An 18,974-nucleotide genomic window follows, 5' to 3' on the forward strand; every position below is an offset into this window, starting at 1 on the left:
TCTAACTATTAAGAAATCCAAGGAAAACGTTCTCGTTGAAACAACCTTTGAGATGTAAGTAACTAGGCAAGTCTTCCTAACTATAACTTACTGTGAAAGAATACTCAGTTATACAGAGCATTACAATGTGACAACCCACCAGCAGTATCATGTATATCATATTAAACACTCTCACAAGTTTGTGGTTTTCTGCTTCTATTTGCTTGTGTTGACATACAGCATCCTTCCTATCTGCATCAGTAGCAGCCGCTACCTGAAGCCAGAGATAATATAGTGGAGGGAGCACAAACTGAGAAGAGTTATCTGGCTTTGGTAGTGGGACTGGGGAAGGTGGGGGCAGCTAAGGAAGGTCCCATCAGCACAGCTCACTAGGTATTCAGTGCTTGGAAATGGATATAGAATATGTAATGAAAAGGAAACAGACATATACCTCTGAGTGTAGCAATTCTACAAACATTTGTAGCAATACTACAAACAAGAAGGATCTTGGAATTGTTGTAGATCACAAGCTGAATATGAGCCAACAGTGCGATGTGGCTGCAAGAAAGGCAAATGCTATTTTGGGCTGCATTAATAGAAGTATAGCTTCCAAATTGCATGAGGTACTGGTTCCTTTCTATTCAGCCCTGGTTAGGCCTCATGTAGAGTATTGCGTCCAGTTCTGGGCACCACACTCCAAGAAGGACGCAGACAAGCTGGAGCGTATTCAGAGGAGGGCAACCAAGAGAGACTGAAACAACTAGGCATGTTTAGCCTGAAGAAGAGAAGATTGAGGGGAGACATGATAGCACTCTTCAAATACTTAAAAGGTTGTCACATAGAGGAGGGCCAGGATCTCTTCTCGATCATCCCAGAGTGCAGGGCACAGAATAACGGGGTCAAGTTACAGGAAGCCAGATTCTGGCTGGACATCAGGAAAAACTTCCTGACTGTTAGAGCAGTATGACAATGGAACCAGTTACCTAGGGACGTTGTGGGCTGTCCCACACTAGAGGCATTCAAGAGGCAGCTGGACAACCATCTGTCAGGGATGCTTTAGGGTGGATTCCTGCATTGAGCAGGGGGTTGGACTATAGGCCCCTTCCAATTCTTCTATTCTATGATTCTATGAGTGTTTTCTGCTGCAGGCCAAACCACAGGATCTCTGGTCAACAGTAACCATGTTGAGGGGTGGGGACGATGTAATTCAGATCAGGGCTATGGTGCCATTTTCCCAATGAAAAGTGTTGTCTCGCTTGGCCCTGATTAATAAAGACAGTCTCAACATATCTGGGAATAGGGGCAGGGATTCCAGATCACAGCTTGAAGTTTCCAGAAAAGCTTGACCCTTTTTCTCATTATGAATGCAGCGGGTTCAAGCATCTGATCTAGATGGGTGACATTTTAAGATTCCAGAGTACTGGCTCTGTGGCCTATACCCAGATGGAATTCAGCAACCCCTCAAGCATATTGTAGGCTTCTTACACTAGCCCTAATGCATTCCCAGTGGGCCAAATCAAGAGTTTCTGAAAGGAAGTCATATTAAACTCCACTGTTAGAAAGGAAACATACTTTTTGTGTGCATGGAAAGATGCATATGTGAAACTCTTTCCTTCATATTCAGCAAAAAAAATACTCTCCTCCAGGATAATGTGATACACTTCATTACCGGAGCATCTGCCATACATTTTCTGCCACTGTTCTGGTGATTGTTGGCCTTCTCTGAAACACAAATAGAAAAAAGGTGAACCAGTGTTTTGCCACGCAAAGGGATGGTGGATGTATGATATAAATGGGCCCTCTTCTCCATTCTTGTTCATCATCACATAGCATTGATTACAACCTCCTAGAGTGCGAAGAACTCCCCCATGGTCTACTCCTGTCCAAAACAGACAAACATGAATGGAATTATTGAGTTGGAATTGTTTCCCCGCTATGAGAAACAATTTTATTTCCTTTCCATCTGCTCCCTTAGCTTTTCACTTGATAACATTTTGCGATAAGAGGGATTTATTTTACTGAGAAAATCAAAGGTGGCCGGGTGGGGGGGTCATTTTGTTACACCATATATAAAACAGGCAGGGAGGGGGGAACTGTGATGAGAAACTAATACCAAATAATCTTAAAAATGGAAAAAAACATTTTTTCTATCTCATTTTAATTAATATCCATTTATTAAGGGAAATTGCTGGATTTTCATCGGCTCAGGATTCTGTATACACTTGGCTGAGCATATTAATGCTAATGAAGGTACATTTTTTCCCCTCCGTCGTTCTCATCTGGCAGGCAGTGCTGTTTTCCATTTTGTTTCTCTTAGCAGGTGCCAACAAAATGGGCACCATTAATAGCTTGACATTTGCCTGCCTCTGTGCGTTGTGTGTTTCGGCCACCTTGGGGGATACTCAATTGCCATACAAAAGGCTAAACAGCCCTCTGGGTAAATGTCAGCATTTTATTCATGCTCATATAGCTACTTCCTCATAACATTTTAGTGTTGTTTTTTGTTTTTTTAATTGGATGCAGCATTTACCTCAGCACTTCACAGCTTAATACAATTCTTAAGCAGAAATACAGTCAAAGGGATTCTTTCACATAGGGTTGCCACCTTACTTCTGCCAGGCTCCCTTACCTTTGAAAGCTGCACGACTACTAGAAATCTATCAGGCACAATTTCCCCCATCACTGCATCTTTGTGATGGGAAAAGCTGCAGCTGTTAATATTTTTTTCCTGTCATGCAGCTCTTAAGGGCACTGGAACCCTATCAGAAAAGAAGAGAAGAAAAAAGAAAAGAAAATGCACGCCTATTTTTACAGACATAAGGAGGGGGGATGATAATAGATCTTGGGGCTGTCTAAACGTCATTTTTGCCCCCCGGTGGCTGTGAATTAGCACTCTGTTGGTTGTTGGAGACACAGAGAGAGAGTTTTTCCAGTGGTCATCCGGGTACTGGAGCCCTCCATCTTTGGCTTCCTGTGACCAATCAGCTGTTGCTATCCACCCTGCAGCTCCAATTTGCAGCCACTGCAGGGCAAATAGATGAAAATATGCAGTGGAAATTTCAGGGTCTTATCCTGACTTTTTTCTTCAGAGGTCACCATGGCCCTTCCACCATGTGGCCTCACTCCAGCATGGTGCCAGGGCTGTCCAGGGTGGATGGTGACAGCTGATTGGTTGCTGAACGCCAAAGATGTCAGGGGGGCTCCGGTACCTGGATGACCACTGGAAAACTTCTCTCTCTCTCTCTCTCTCTCTCTCTCTCTCTCTCTCCAACAATATACATTTCACACTGCCACCCTACAGCAGCGAAACCACAGGGTTTAGCGTAGGGTGACCATATGAAAAGGAGGACAGGGCTCCTGTATCTTTAACAGTTGTATTGAAAAGGGGATTTCTGCAGGTGTCATTTGTATATATGGAGAACCTGGTGAAATCCCCTCCATCACAACAGTTAAAGCTGCAGGTGCCCTGCCCTCTTTTAAAATGGTCACTCTAGTATAGCACCTACAGCTTTAACTATTGTGATGAAGACGGAATTTTACCAGGTTCTCTCTATATACAAATGACACCTGCTGAAATTCCCTTTTCTATGCAACTGTTAAAGATACAGGAGCCCGGTCCTACTTTTCATATGGTCACCCTAGTTTAGCGGCACAGTAGGGTCAAAGCAGTGCCATGAAGATGCCCCCCTTGTATAAAGATATACGGGGCAGTATCCGAGTCTTCCCATGTGCCGGTGGGACCCACTGCTAGCACAATGGGGAGATAGCAGTTTTAAAAAGCAATAAAAAATGAGTGGAAACACTAGTTTCTGGAATGTGGCAGGTCAGAAGTGCTTGCAGCAGGAAACTCCGCTGACCTGTCCCATTCTCAAAATGAGCGTTTTTCACTTGTTTCTGGGTTGCTTTTTGAACTGCTGTTTACTTTGCTTAACGTATTACATTTTTGTATCAAATATATGTGATATTAGAGGATGGTGAAAGATACAATGCTGGCGTTCTCAAGACATTGTTAAGAGACAGGGAGCAAGTTGCCATTCCTCCTCAGAAGCACGTGCCCCTCTGGAGAAAATCTCCACTTCTGCCTTTACCTGTGATTGAGAGATGTGTGATTCCACAGCCTGCTTCCAGCCTCTTACACAACCATCTGAGCATAAGAATTTCTTTACAGCGATGTTTTCAATATATTTAAATTTTCACAACAAATTAGAGAAATGATACCATTTTAATATAATAGATTTAAACGAAGTAGTGAAGGATGCTTTCTGGTCGACCCTGTAGGCAGAACATTCCATAAAATGGGTGCCATCACAGAGAAGGCTGAGTTTTGCAACCCTATTCTTCTCATCTCTGAGGAAAGAGGCTGAAGACCACATCTCCAGTACTCAGCGTACAGGAGGAACATACACCTAAAGCAGCCATGTCATAAACATGTAGCATAATAAGCACCTTATCCCAAGGAAAGATACATGAGAGATAAGGTCAATAAATCAGCCCCTCTCCTTGAAATGGTAACCCACTTGAAAACCCAGGTTGCTCTGCCAGTATGACAGCGCAACGACACAGTCCAAAATATGGAGGAAGGTGGTTGCTCTTCTGTACATGGTGTTTTCATTAGTCAGGAACAAAGAAAGGAATCATAATTAAGTAGGGTGACCATATGGAAAGGAGGCCAGGGCTCCTGTATCTTCTAACAGTTGTATAGAAAAGGGAATTTCAGCAAGTGTAGTTTGTATGTATGCACCACCTGGTAAAATTCCCTCTTCATCTCAACTGTTAAAGCTGCAGGAGCCCGTCCCTCTTGACCAGATTCAAAAGCAGGCAGGGCTCCTGCAGCTTTAACTGTTGTGATGAAGAGGGAATTCCACCAGGTGCTGCATGCATACAAGTGACACTTGCTGAAATTCCCTTTTCTATACAACTGTTAAAAATACAGGAGCCCTGGCCTCTTTTCCATATGGTCACCCTATAATAGATAGTCACTTCCCCCCATGCAGATTCCATTAATTAAAAGTTTATACTTACTGCCCTCTTGAGGTATGAACTAACAAAGTGATGAGTGTGGATGTTGCTGGACAAATGCAGTTCAAAGCTAACATTGCATATTTGAATTCTTCTTCACATACAACATGGTCTGAAATAAAAACAGAAGAATGCTATTTGAAGCATGAGTGGCTTGCTTGGGAGCAAGTGTCTACTAGCATTACATGGGGTTTAGTGCATTTGCATGCCTGTAGTGAATTTGGTTTGTAAACAGGCCAGAAAGCTTTAGCTGTGGGGCAGTATATAATCATCATCATCATCGTCATCGTCATCATCATGCAACAGTATTAATTTCTGTCTCATTTATGAGCTAGGTAGTTAAACCACCTAAAGTATATACTTACATCAATGGAAACTGACCCTTGCTTTCAATGAAGGAATAGGATTCCTTTTAATTCCAGTGGTATGATACTTTTCAGGCTAACTTACTTCAATACAGTGATGATCTGACTCATAGAAGTCAATTGAATAAATGCAAATATGCTATCTTAATTGGTTTATGGACAGAGATTATATTGCCTCTAAAATGCAGCCATTGCTTTCCTCAAAATTACCTCATTCTACAGCTAGCATGATACTATGTGTATAAACTTTTCTCTGTATAACATTATAAAAAGGAGTTTTAAAACTGTTGGCATACCTAGTAATAGCTCCGGTTATTATTATATTCTTCATAATCTACCTTCAGAACAATCTCCCAATGTTATCCCTAAATTGCTTTTTAGAAGTCTGATTTTTCTCAGTAGGATTATCTCATTTTCACATTACCAGTAGTATTGATCTCTACTAACTTAATCCACAACTCAATTTGAGAGAGAGAGAGAAACACCTAATCCAGTCACAGTTGGGCTTCTGAATTAGATTTCTTTTTCTCATTCATATAACACAAAGTATTTTATTTCAAACCTGTACATAAGCAGGAGCAGATAAAGATGTTTCTATTTGGAAAAGGTTTTGCAACAGTTCTTGGACAGTTCTAGTGGTATTATTCAGAAACCAGGTAAAAAAGCAGGAATATTATATGTGAAATGCATAGATGCAATACATAGGCAAAGTGTTTGGGGCCATGAGCAGATTTAACAATTTGAAAAACTGTTCTGGACACCACCACAAAATGGCTTGGTAGTCACACTACCAAGTAGCCTGCCCAAAAAAGACTGAGTACAAGGCGGAGGTGGAGTCTCACTACTGCCAGTAAGAAAATGTATCAACTTGTTTTAAGAAGTGGGAAGGGTAGGGCACTTAGTGGTCACCCAGGGGCACATTTGTGCCTGCAGACATCACATTGCCTACCCCTGCAATACACATACATGTTCTTATTTGAAACCTCTATTGCACCTTATGTATTGTATAAAAACATGACATAATACATTAGTTGTTGGGGAATATGGGTGGGAGGGTGCTGTTGGATCATGTCCTGCTTCTGATTCCCTGGTCGACAGCTGGTTGGCCACTGTGTGAACAGAATTCTGGACTAGATGGACCATTGGTCTGATCCAGCAGGGCTCTTCTGATGTTCTTATGGACTGAAACATTTGTGTTTGACCATTTGCCTGCTTAATGGACTTCCCTATTTGAATTTGTCCCTGTACTTGTATAGTCATGAGCCTGACCCAGCTGGAGCAGGACATGCTAGTAGCAATGTGTGAACCAGCTCTCAGAGTTATGTTTTTTTTACTTCTCCCATTGACCATACAGATATTACTTAAACTTATTAATACTAGAAACATTAGTAATTTATATTACAGATTTATGGAATATGTAGGGACAATATATGAATCTCACTTTGTACAATTACAAATTTCTGCCCTGGATATGCAATGTGTCCACCTTCTAATGTTTTTTCGATGTGTGCACAGCTGGTGCCTTTTGCCCTGGACTGGTTTTCACTTTGGTTTACTTTTGTTTTACTCTGTTTTAAATTTAGGGTTAGGGTTAAATTTAAGGTTTCTATATTATGTTTTACTCTGTTATTGTATGCTATGTAAACTGCCTAGAGAGCTTGTTTATGGTAATATCATGACATTTTTGAAGAAAAGGATTGATATAGGCAAAATGTAATAGGAGGAAAAGACATGACCCAGAAAGAGAGAGAGAGAGAGAGAGAGAGAGAGGAAAGCATTCATTTAGTGCCTTTCACAAAGACCGATGCAATTCTGTAATGGATAAATTCTACTACATTTCATCTCTGCACTTAGCTGATGGATCAATTCAGCAAATTAAGCATTTAGACACTTAGTATAGGGGGGAAAAACCACAATCCAGGAGAAAGATCTAAGAGAAATTTGTATGATTTTGCTTATATTGGAAGATGAGCCCGATTGCCCATCCTGCTAGACTCGTGCAATGGATACAAGTGCACAGTTTTCCTAGCCATGATGTTAAGGGGAATTCCATCTTCGATATGCTTCACATGTGTACTGGGGCCCTCAGGTACCATGTGGATCCTGCTTTATGGACAAGGAAAAGGGTGGACTGGATGACCTTTCAATCACTTCCTGTCCTATTCCCAGAGGGTTCCAAGCAAAGGCTAAATGGGGACTCAGCTGGAGATACAGGGCACCACTCCGCAGGTGTCAGCAAACAGATACTGGTTCCAGTGAGCAAAATCAAGATGGTAGAGTAAGCCTTGAGCAAAGCAAACCTTGCCTGAGATCTGAGCTCAAGTAAGCATTGAAATGGCAGAACAGACCTGTTGAATAGCCCTGTGCTTTGACCAATAGCCAGCAAGGCATTAAATCTTAAAGGGACAGACAGAGCCCTGCCTGGGAGCTTTGCACTCCTGCATTAGGGATGTACAAGAGTTTTGTTCCTGTTTACAAATCATGCAAGCATATCCTGTTCACACACATCCACTGCAAACAGGAATGCAATTCTGGGGAATTTTTGCAATTTCTCGAACTTGCATTCACATTAGAAAATATGCACACACACACCCCAAAAATGCATATTTGCTCAACCCCCCCCCCCCCAATCCACATTTTCATGCTTTAGCATATGAAGGGAAATGCACATTTTTGGCTGTGAAAAATGTGGATTTTTTAAAACTGGGGGAAATAGAGCACTTTTAAAAATGCACATTTCTCCCCAGTTAATTAAAAAAAAAAAGGTGCTCACATTTGGCAATGCAAACAAGGTGAAATGAGCTTCAAGAAGAATTCCGGGAACCTCAACAAACTCTAATATTGCAAGTTGCTCATCCCTATCTAGCATCACTCTGTGGTCTCTTCCTGCTAAGGGCTTATCAGCCTTCTCCAACTTAGTGCCTTCAAGACAATCTGGATTTAATTTCTCATCACACCAAGCCAGCATGAACAATAGTCAGGAATTCTGGCAGTTGTGGTCTAGAACACCTGCAAGGTATCAGATTTGGGAAGCCTAGCTGACATGGTAGTGAGGGGCCTTGGGTATCTGGTAAGATGGGAGAGCTGTAAATTGTATTTCTGCACTTGAGGATTCTGAGGACCAAACTACATATGTGGAATCACATTAAAAAAAAAAACTCTCATTCATCAAACTGAAATGCCTCAGGGGAGGCTCCAGATTTGATTATAACAGGGATAAGAGGAGGTACTTTTCATCAGTAGGACCCCCATAGTTTCCCCCTCATAATCTAAAACGCTGACCTCAGTGCTGAGTCAGATGTCAAGCTCTGCTTCCCAATTATAACAGAAGGACAGTAGAACTGGCTCCCTTACAAAGAAGTTGAAATGCATGTGAACTGCCATCAGCAATCAGCAAAAGTACTATGTGTATATGCAGTATAATCACTGCCCACTGGGTCACAGTTCCCTTGCTCCAGGTGTGCGCAATCACTGGGATGGGATTGCTTGCATGGAGGGAAAGCAACTATGTGAACTGATCCATTGGGAAATGATAAGATTTTATACCAAGTCTTTAGTTTTCACAAATGTCTTCATCAAGCAGATACAAGAAAGTTAAGACTATGTCTGAACCACAGCATATGCATAGTAGATTATTGTAGGTAGAAACTCCATATGATCTTATACCCATTTGATGATAGCGGTGGCCACTTCAAATGGGTTTTTACTATTTCAATTAGCAGGGGATGGTGTTTCTGAAAATCATAAATATTGCATCTTTGCAATAAAGTTGTTAAATCAAACTGAGAAATTTAACTGCAGTCATATGGACTGATCCTGCAGAAGGATTTTCAGGGGCTGTGGCAAAGGGATAATAAAAAATGGGGAGAAAACAAACAACTCTGGAAAATTATTTCCTTCAGCTGGAAATAATAAATTAGTCAAACTCTTAATCTTAAAAATGAAATTGACATTTCTGAAGGCTGCGACAACCAACCTGTTATTTTGCTTTGAGTATTTCACACACTGCTAAATCATTTTCCTAAGAATAAAGAAATCAATCAGTTTTATTTTCTATGTTTTGCCTTATGTGTAAAAGTAAAAATTATTTTCCACAGGCGCAATAACAAATGTAAGTTATCAGCTTGGTGACCCTCAAAGATATATATGAAAAATTACCAACGCCAACCCAAATCATGTCTTAAAGATGTTGTAAACAGAAAATAGCGTTGTGCAAGGGTTGCAAAAATGCTTGGGGGGAAATGACTAAGCTTAGATGAAGAGGGTTCCAAATACTATAAAGGTGTGCACATGTTCTTTCATCTACCTTTCTTCTATGACATTTGAATCTTAGCCCATGGCTAGACCAGGCCTATATCCCGGGATCGTCCCGGGATCGTCCCTGTGCATCCAAATGACACACAGGGGATCCCGGGAGCAGGCAGGGATGACCCCTCCATTTGCCTGGGATAATCCTTAGGTCTAGCTAAGACCTAAGTTAGAATGTTTGTTCCTCAAGAGCAAGCAAGTTCACAGTTGCAAGTCCATTACTTGTTCTTTCACCACTTGGGAATGTAAAAGAGTACATGGGCTGGTTCCAGAGAAAATTATCATCTTGAGTTTGCATTGGATGATATATCAGTTTTACCTGTGGTGGCACATTCACACATACAGGTATTCACCAGCCAGGAGAATTAAGATGGCTGGCCTCACTATGGGAAAGCTGCTCCCATGTCATGACTTTTCTAAGGCAAAAATGATCAAGTATTCTCCACACTGATATATAGATTACTAACAATGTTAACATGAATTTAAGCAAAAATTGTGATAAAAATATTGAGAAGTATATTATGGATGTGCCGAATGATACTTAAATACTGCTGTCATGGTCCTCAATGGGAATTCTGGTAAAATGTGAAAGCTTGTGTGAAAAATAGCTAGAATTTATTAACTTTGATCATTTTCACAAGTGACTCCAAGAATGGGAAATTTGAGTACCATGTTGGCATCACTTATTAAAATGTCTTACAACTACAATCCGGTGCATGTATATTAGCATTTATTGATTTCTAACTGACTTCAACATGCACAGATGAGTGCTGGATTGTGGCAGGTGTTTTACCTTGTAGCTTCCTTTTGAGTACAACAAACAATGTACATTCTGCCAAAGGCTTTTGTTGCACAAAAGAAAGTTATTCTTCCAGTTCAATGCAATGTGTTTAGATCACAATTGTTGCATGTTCAATGGTACAAATATAGGATTCTTTGCACTCTTCTGGACTACGAGACAGAATGTTCCGAGATGCTCAGCATCACCTTGAGATTGGCCTTGCAGGTGCTGGACAAAATGGCATCTCGGTGGTGAGTTTTTCTTCCTCCGCTTGCAGCATGAAGCTGTACTACCAGCATGAATTGCCAGCATTGATGTATTGTGTCTCCCACCTCTGCCAGCAGCTGCCAAAGACACAAAAGTACGAACACAATGGGCATGTCTACACCAGCCCTATACCCGGAGGTCATTCCTGTGCATCCAAATGACACAGAGGGGATCCCGGGAGCAGGCAGGGATGATCCCTCCATTTCCTTGGGATAACCCTTAGGTGTAGAAAGGGCCCAAGTGACAGGCCATTGCTAGCTTTTCATGCAGAAGGTCCCAGTTTGATCTCCAGCTTCTCCAGGTAGGGCAAGGAAGGAATCCTGCCTGAAACCATGGAGACCTGCTGCCAGTCAGTGTCGACAATACTGGGCTAGATGGACCAAAGTTCTGACTCAGTATAAGGCAGCGTCCTGTGTTCCAATGTTGCCTAAGGAGTATGGCTTCTGCAGCAGCATCTGTATGGCCATAGGCAGCTGATCAAGTGGTCTACAAACACCCTTAATTCTCAGGATAATTTAAAAAAAAAAACACCAGGAAGATTTGAAGCATCTTTACATGACTCAACCATTAAAAGTATGCCTGATCATATATTAGGTACCTTGGAGAGAGGCTAAAGATTATTGCATACTGCCTATGACTATGGGCGGATGCGCACGTCGGCCCCAGAGCGCATTTATGTGACTCTAGGGCACCCCAGAAACGATAGTCTGTACTTGCCTGTAAAAAGAAACTAGGAAGAGACGGAGACGCCGACGCCGCCCAGCTCTTCCCTGCCGGCTCCTCGACCGGGACGGAGAGCTCAGCGGAAGAAGGTTGGGTGGACAGTGGAAGAAGCTCTCTACCCCCGCCTTCTTCAAAAAGAGCTCTCCGAGCCGGCCGGGGCGGCGTCGGCGGCGTCTCCGTCTCTTCCTAGTTTCTTTTTACAGGCAAGTAAGACTATCATTTCTGGGGTGCCCTAGAGTCGCATAAATGCGCTCTGGGGCCGATGTGCGGATCCGCCCTATGTCAGGCAACACCTTCAACAGATCCTGTGTGTCTGTGTTCTGTTGTCTCTTACTTCACTCCTAGCAGGCTGTGAGTTGAACAAGCAGTTTACAGTTGGAAGACCTTCAGTGTGGTGCTCATGGCAAGATGGCTACTTCCATGTCTGCTTCAATCTATTGTCATTAATTGGTGTCTTTGCAGCACCATGTACATTGATGGTGCTATAATAATAATAATAGTTTTGGGAATGTGTGCAGCAAACCTTTCCTGTCTCATTTAGTAGTCATCTGAGAGGCTTTAAATGATTCATTGATCGAAATGCTTCAGTGATTGATGACTGGTGTCTGATAGGCTAGAAAAGCAACCTTTTTAAAAAAATTCTACATGGTTTTAAAAAATAAATACATAAACAAAACTTCACCCAAGACAGCATTGAAACTGGTATCAATTTAAACTTAATTTTAGAATAGGCATTCCTATTTTAGAAATAGAATAGGTATATTAAATTTAAAATGTTTTGATAATGTCAAACAATTTTTTTAAAAAAAAATGTGGAAGGGAGCAAGAGAAATAATTATGGCTGGATATATGAAGAAAGGAAAAGAGAAGGCGAGATGAACAGAAACAGAAAATTCAGGGAGAAATGAAATTAATTTGACTAGGCCTGAGACAAATGAATGGGATGGAAGAGATAAATTGTAGGAAATGAAGAGAAATGAGTCAGGACAGAAAGTGGTGGGAGGAGAAATGAATTGGAAGTGACTGTGGGCCTTTAGTGGGTAATGACAGGCAGTGCTGTTATAATCTGATCTAATTGGAAGTAGTAACACAGGCGTGTAAGTTATAAAATGATCCTATACATGTTTACTCAGAAGTACATTGACACACTTAAGAAAGCAACCTCAAATTGTCAGACTTTTGAGTTTGCCACATTCCTCTATCATGGGGGCCGTAGCAGGCTAACTTTGAATACAGTGACTAGTGATAAAGAAAGCCTACCAACTCTCAAAAAGAGTCTGCAACTTTAAACTGCCTTAATCATGCCCACCCGCAGTCCGAGTAACCTCAATCCTACTTGCCAATTGTGTGTCGTTGGTTGAGCTTACTATGTGGCAACAACTTCTAGATGGGTAGCCATGTTTGTCTGCCACACTATTGGTCTCCAGCACTTTGCATGTATTCTAAAAGTTAGTGTTATTCCCCACAACATACAAGGAGGGCGACGGAGAGTAGCCCGATCCCCGCCCATCCGGAATGGCTTGGGGTGGGCGGGTTTTACAAGGGGGGAAAGGAGCCGCAAATAGGAGCAGTGTTCAGCATTGTGTGGAGGTGGAGCCAAAGCTATAAAAGGCTTGCCTCATGTGGCTCCCGGCCCCACCCTCCCTATCAACTAGTATGGGAATAGCCAGTCACCTTCTTTGAAAGGGGGTGGGTGGCTGAGTAGGATTTTCCCCTGTCATTTACTAATGTTCAGGTTTTCACCTACTCCATACTGGATTTAATCATAAAATGGAGAATAGGTCAATTGGTGAGTGGCAGGTGAGTACGGGAATTTTGGGAATTGAGAATAAGGATGGTGGGCACTCTGGCACCTTTATGGTGATTGGCAATCCAGAGGTCCTGCTCCTCAGGGGCTCTGCAGCTTTCGTGTCAGGATATGGTTTGCATTTGGGGACCTTCTGGTCTCATCTACTGGAGCTTTGCAGCCCTGGGTGGGGATGATGCAGGTCAGTCTCACCAAACACTCAAGTGTAGTTGGGAAAAGGGACCGGGTCGCCCAACACCTGTGTTCAACTGAGTGGCTCGCCATGATTGGCGGGCTAGTTGCCTGGAGACAAACAAGCTAGATTCCCACACAAATCCATAGAGGGGTGAATTTCCTGGTTTAAATACAGTTTATACCAAAGCTCTGTTGTCTGTGTTTTATTTCTATGGCTTCCTTCTCCACTCGCAAGCACACTAGCTCTGCTCCCCAGCCTCATTCTTGTTGCACCCAAGAAAGCTCCAGTGCAATGCAGAACCCTGGAAAAGCAAAGGCATTGGATTCCACCTGTCAATGTGTATCGGTTTGAGTTATTATATGGTGATGCAGACTGTATGCCCTAACCTTAGTTATGTTTTGGTGGAAAGAAAGGCACTCTGCATGGATTCATGGACAGTCTGCATGGCTCACTGTGGTCACGGACACTTTTGAAATCTTTAGAAGGACACCTAATATAGTAGGTATATAAGATCGGTATAACTTCCTTGAAGTTTTGAGGTAGCTGAGAAACAACAATATGTTCAAGAATCACGATAATCATTTAAATTCCAGTTTAGAAGTTTCTTAATTAATCTCAGTGGGTGTTCGTCAGGCTGCAAGTATGGGTTATTATACAGCAGGAAACACAAGGTTTTGGAAAAAAGCCAAGTTTCTCCTTTCATTTGCTTGGCAAAGTGGCTTGCAAAACTATAGTCTGAGGCACATAGAGCAGTTTCAATCTTAACAAAATATTTTCCTTAGAAACAAACATTACTGAAGAAGTGCTGAGTAGTCCAGTTATCGGTGGTACAAACATAACTAGTTATTTATATTAATAGCATTTCACTTATTCCTACCTTGAAGAAACAACATACCATTTATGCTGCAGTATGCAAAGAATATCAGACAGCTGGAGAAAGGGGCAATTAAAATGACAATGGACTGACTCACCTTACAAGGAAAGCCTAAAGCGCATGGGGATTTTTAGTTTTAAAAAACCTGAGGTTAAGGGGAATATGGAAAGAGTAGTGATTTTCAAACTGTATCTGGGAAAACCTTGGGTTTCTTGGAAGTTCCTCAGCAGTTCCTCAGTGAGAAGATCAATGTAACTGTAAACTACCTTGGCAGTATTTAGTTGGCAGTGTGACTCTATTGATTCCCCTTGATGTCTCAGCGGCCTTTGATACTATCAACCATGGTATCCTTCTGGGACGACTGTCTGAGCTGGGAGTGGGAGGTACTGCATTGCAGTGGTTCTGCTCTTACTTGGCTGGTCGGCTCCAGAAGGTGGTGCTTGGGGAACATTGCTCAGCCCCGTGGATTCTACAGTATGGGGTATCGTAGGGGTCAGTTTTGCCCCCCATGCTGTTCAACATCTACATGAAACCATTGAGTGTGGTCATCTGGAGTTTTGGAGTGCATTGTCATCAGTATGCTGATGACACGTAGCTCTACTTCTCCTTCTCATCTTCATCAAGTGAGGCTGTGGATGTGCTGAACTGGTGCCTGGCTGCAACGATCAACTGGATGAAGGCTAATAAACTGAAACTCAATCCAAACAAGACTGAGAGGCTGTTAATGGGTGGTTCTTCTGACCAGATGGAGGGTGTTCAACCTATTCTGGATGGGTTTACACTTCCCCTGAAGGCGTAAGTTCGTAGCTTGGGAGTTCTCCTTGAACCATGTCACTTGAAGCTCAGGTGGCCTCAGTGGCATGGACTGCCTTCTATCAACTTCAGATGGTGGCCCAGCTATACCCCTATCTGAACAGGGATAACCTGGCTTTAGTTGTCTATGCTCTGGTAACCTCCAAGTTAGATTACTGTCATGCAATCTACCTGAGGCTGCCTTTGAAGATGGTTCAGAAGCTGCAGTTTGTGCAAAATGTGGCAGCCAAATTAATAACCAGGACCAGGAGGTTTGAGCATACAAGACCGACTCTGGCCTGCTTGCATTGGCTGCCTGTACATTTCTAAACCTGATTCAAGGTGCTGGTTTTAACCTATAAAGCCTTACATGGCTTGGGACCACAATGTCTAACAGAACAGCTCTCCCGATATGAACTTATCCATACACTATGTTCAACATCTAAGGTCCTCCTCCAGGTGCCTACTCCGAGGGAAGCTCAGAGCATGGGAACAAGGGAGAGGGCCTTCTCAGCAAATTATCTCCCTGACGAGGCTCGCCTGGTGCCAACATTGTTATCTTTTTGGCGCCAGGTCAAGACTTTTCTCTTCTCCCAGGCATTTAACAGCATATGTTGATTTTTAATTGACCCCAGATCTATCTTTAGGCCTGGCTGAGATTTTGAAGTTTTTTTAAATGTATATTGTCTTTGTATATTGTATATTTTTATGCTTCTATGGTTTTTAATTTTGAATATTGATTTAATGTTTTGATGTTTAATGTTTTAATCTTTGTAAACCACCCAGAGAGCTTCGGCTATGGGGCAGTATAGAAATAATAATAATAATAATAATAATAATAATAATAATAATAATAATAATAATAATATAATAATAGATACATAAATTCAAAAAAATTAAATAACTAATCAAGCAGACATACATCCATGCAGTGGAGGCTGTTGGCTCTGATATCAGTGGGGCAGTGATTCCGCTCCAGGTTCCAACCAGAACTAGTCAGTCTAAAGATGCTATCCAAGGTGCTCCACAGATGACAGGTAGGATCTCACATATAAAATGATTACCCATACACAAAAGGAAGTATGTCAGGGGAAAGGGTTCTAGCCTAGCCACCAAGAAGGGGGGCATAGTTCAGTGTGATAGCACACATGCTGGTCATGCAGATGTTCCCAGGTTCAATTCCCATCTTCTCTAGGTAGGGCAAGGAATAGGATCCCACCGGAAACCCAGGAGAGCTGCTGCCAGTCAGTGTCGACAATACTGGTCTAGATGGACCAATGGTTTGATTCAGTATAAGGCAGCTTCCTATGTTCCTAGTCTTCTGCCTGACATACTAGTTTTCCATGAGCATTTTATTTTTATTTTTTTATTGTATTCAATCATATGTTCATCCACGAACCATCTGAAATTGTATAGTCTACAGGCAGGCTTACTACCTCTTCTGCTACTTGTAAGAACTAGGCCTCAGTTCAGACAGGATGCCTGTGAGCGAGGCACCATGTGTTTGGCCAGTTGTTTTACGTCAGCTAAGTATGTGTTCAGTTACACTCGCCTGTCCTTGGAGTCCTCTCTGCAAAACTCAGAAAATCTCCATTGCAAGAAGAAGACAAGATGATATGAAAATAATTTCCTGTGCTGGAACTTTTGCAACCATTGTGACACTGGTTTATAATTATAAATAGCACACAAAAAGAGAAGGTTTTTTTGTCCTGTCATAACACTAAAACCTGGGAATCAGCCATTGAAGTTTATTTGCACTGAGATGCAAAGGAAAGGACTTTTTCACACAGCACATTGTTAAGTTGTGGAATTCAGTCCCCTAATGTGCACGTTAGTTTAGATGGTTTTTATAAAAGATGAGACAAATTCATGGCAAATAGGTCTATCAATGGGTAAATGTGACCGTTGTGTATTGAAGCAGATACAAAATGATGGAGAGATTCAGCAAGAGAAGTCATTAACTTCATGTCCTGTTTCTGAACTTCCAAAGTCATCTAGATAGCTGCTGATGGATACAAAATGTTTCACTAGGTGGACACCGGTCTGAACTCACAAAATAATGCTCATGTTCTTAATCAAAATTAACTTCCAAACAGGGATGCTCCAATAATTCGGTCTTTTTTCTAATTCTGTGGAAAAACTGAACAGATCTTCACCTTCTGGACTAATGTGCAGATCAGAACGCAGCTATCTACCAGAATGTTCCAGTGCAGTTTTCAGTTCAAAAAAGTAAAAAATGATGTTAAAAATATGTATTCCAAGAGAAAATATTTAATATTAATATTTAAATGTGTTTTTGAGAAGATATGTTTAGAAATACATGTTTGAGAGAAATATAATAAAATATGTTTTATATGCAAACTTTCAAGCAGATCTTGAAATAAACTGCAGATTGATGAGGAAATTGGACAGACAGACGTAACAGGCTAAAGTGACATGGACCAAAAATAGTCTACAATCTATTTTGTATTCAGCAACACTGAATTATTACATTAACTTAAGCAATCTTCCCACCATAAGTCTGTATTTTGCTATATTTTTGCAAATGCTTTCTAATAGTCCATGAACTTGTGCATAATAAACCTAAACTTTTTTTTCCAATGGTGTCTTGGCCCAGATGTCTCAACATAAGCATGAGAACCAGACAGTTATTATATCTGCTGAATTAACAGTTTAAGATTTATTTTGCTTTTGCAACCATTTCCATTGCTGGCAATATGGTGGGAATTTGCAGTCATAAGAACATAAGAAGAGCCATGCTGGATCACACCAAGGGTCCATCTAGTCCAGCACTCTGTTCACACAGTGGCCAACCAGCCATCGGCCAGAGATGAACAAGAAAGACATATTGCAACAGCACCCTCCCGCCCATGTTCCCCAGCAACTGGTGCACACAGGCTTACTGCCTCGAATACTGGAGATAGCACAAAACCTTTTCTTTCATTTTGAAGTCCATTTGGTTTTAACAATCAAGTCACTAGATACAGTGATTGGATCCAAATTATATTTATCTAGCCGTATAGGACAATTGCAAAGGCATATAGGCAAGTTATTAATTATCCACTATCCATTAAACAAGCTCGGTTTTTATACCCAGGGGTCTGTGTGCACATTAATTTTTTATATGGAAATGTTTACATCAAACTGGTAACCTTACTGGTTTTGTACTTGTGAAAGAAGGGGGGGACCCCGAATTATCTATCCATATTTCCAAACACAAGTATCATTCTTGACCCAGACTTACCTGCAAATTTGATGTGAAACTTATTTTCAGGCTTCAGTATCTGAACGTATAAAGGACAATTTGGTGCAAAATCTTTAACTGCCCAAGCTCTTAAAATGGTTTGATGATCCTAGAATAAAATAGAAGGCATCACATCAGACAGGATGATTTTAAAAGCACAAAAGCTTTATTGCAATGCTACTGGATTCCTTCTGTGTCTTGACCCATGCCTGTTTGTTGCGTATATCAATGGTTGACAAGATTGGTTAACAGTGTCTGTGTGTGTGTGTGTGTGTGTGTGTGTGTTGTGGTGGGGGACTCTTTTAGCAACCTTCACCATCTTTAAGCTGGCTCAACAGAGACAACTTTTGTGTATTGCACTACAATAAGATTGAATAACATGAGAATGTAAGTTTCTGATACTGCATTTGGAACAGCAACAAAATGAATGAGAGAAAAATGTTCATTCACCACTGCATTGAGATTTCCACAAGCAAGTATGCTGCAAAACATCTGTAGTTGCTTCAGAATGCGAGACGCTGGTTGGGGATAATATGGGCTGGGTGCCACAGAACTGAAAAGAAGTGAGTAGTGGAAGGTTTGAGCACACTCTTCCAGGACATCAGCTCTTTGCTTCAAACTGCATCCTTCCAAAAGGTGT

The 18,974-nt window shown here is 41.5% G+C and overlaps 1 protein-coding gene across 3 annotated transcripts in view; it reads right to left on the bottom strand.

Moving 5' to 3' along the window:
* Window positions 1-18,974, bottom strand: part of KCNT2 (potassium sodium-activated channel subfamily T member 2) — a 276,721-nt gene that overhangs the window by 64,697 nt on the left and 193,050 nt on the right. For 2 of the 3 annotated variants that reach the window (XM_063117311.1, XM_063117301.1), the window contains exons 13-15: window positions 18,335-18,443; window positions 5,002-5,110; window positions 1,552-1,701 (exon numbers count right to left, since the gene is read on the bottom strand). In XM_063117311.1, the coding sequence (XP_062973381.1) occupies window positions 1,552-1,701; window positions 5,002-5,110; window positions 18,335-18,443 (368 nt within the window). The remainder of the gene's footprint in view (window positions 1-1,551; window positions 1,702-5,001; window positions 5,111-18,334; window positions 18,444-18,974) is intronic. The other variant, XM_063117320.1, reaches the window with a different exon arrangement.

Source organism: Elgaria multicarinata, chromosome 1 (genome assembly GCF_023053635.1).
Source record: "Elgaria multicarinata webbii isolate HBS135686 ecotype San Diego chromosome 1, rElgMul1.1.pri, whole genome shotgun sequence".
Classification (NCBI taxonomy): Eukaryota; Metazoa; Chordata; class Lepidosauria; order Squamata; family Anguidae; genus Elgaria; species Elgaria multicarinata.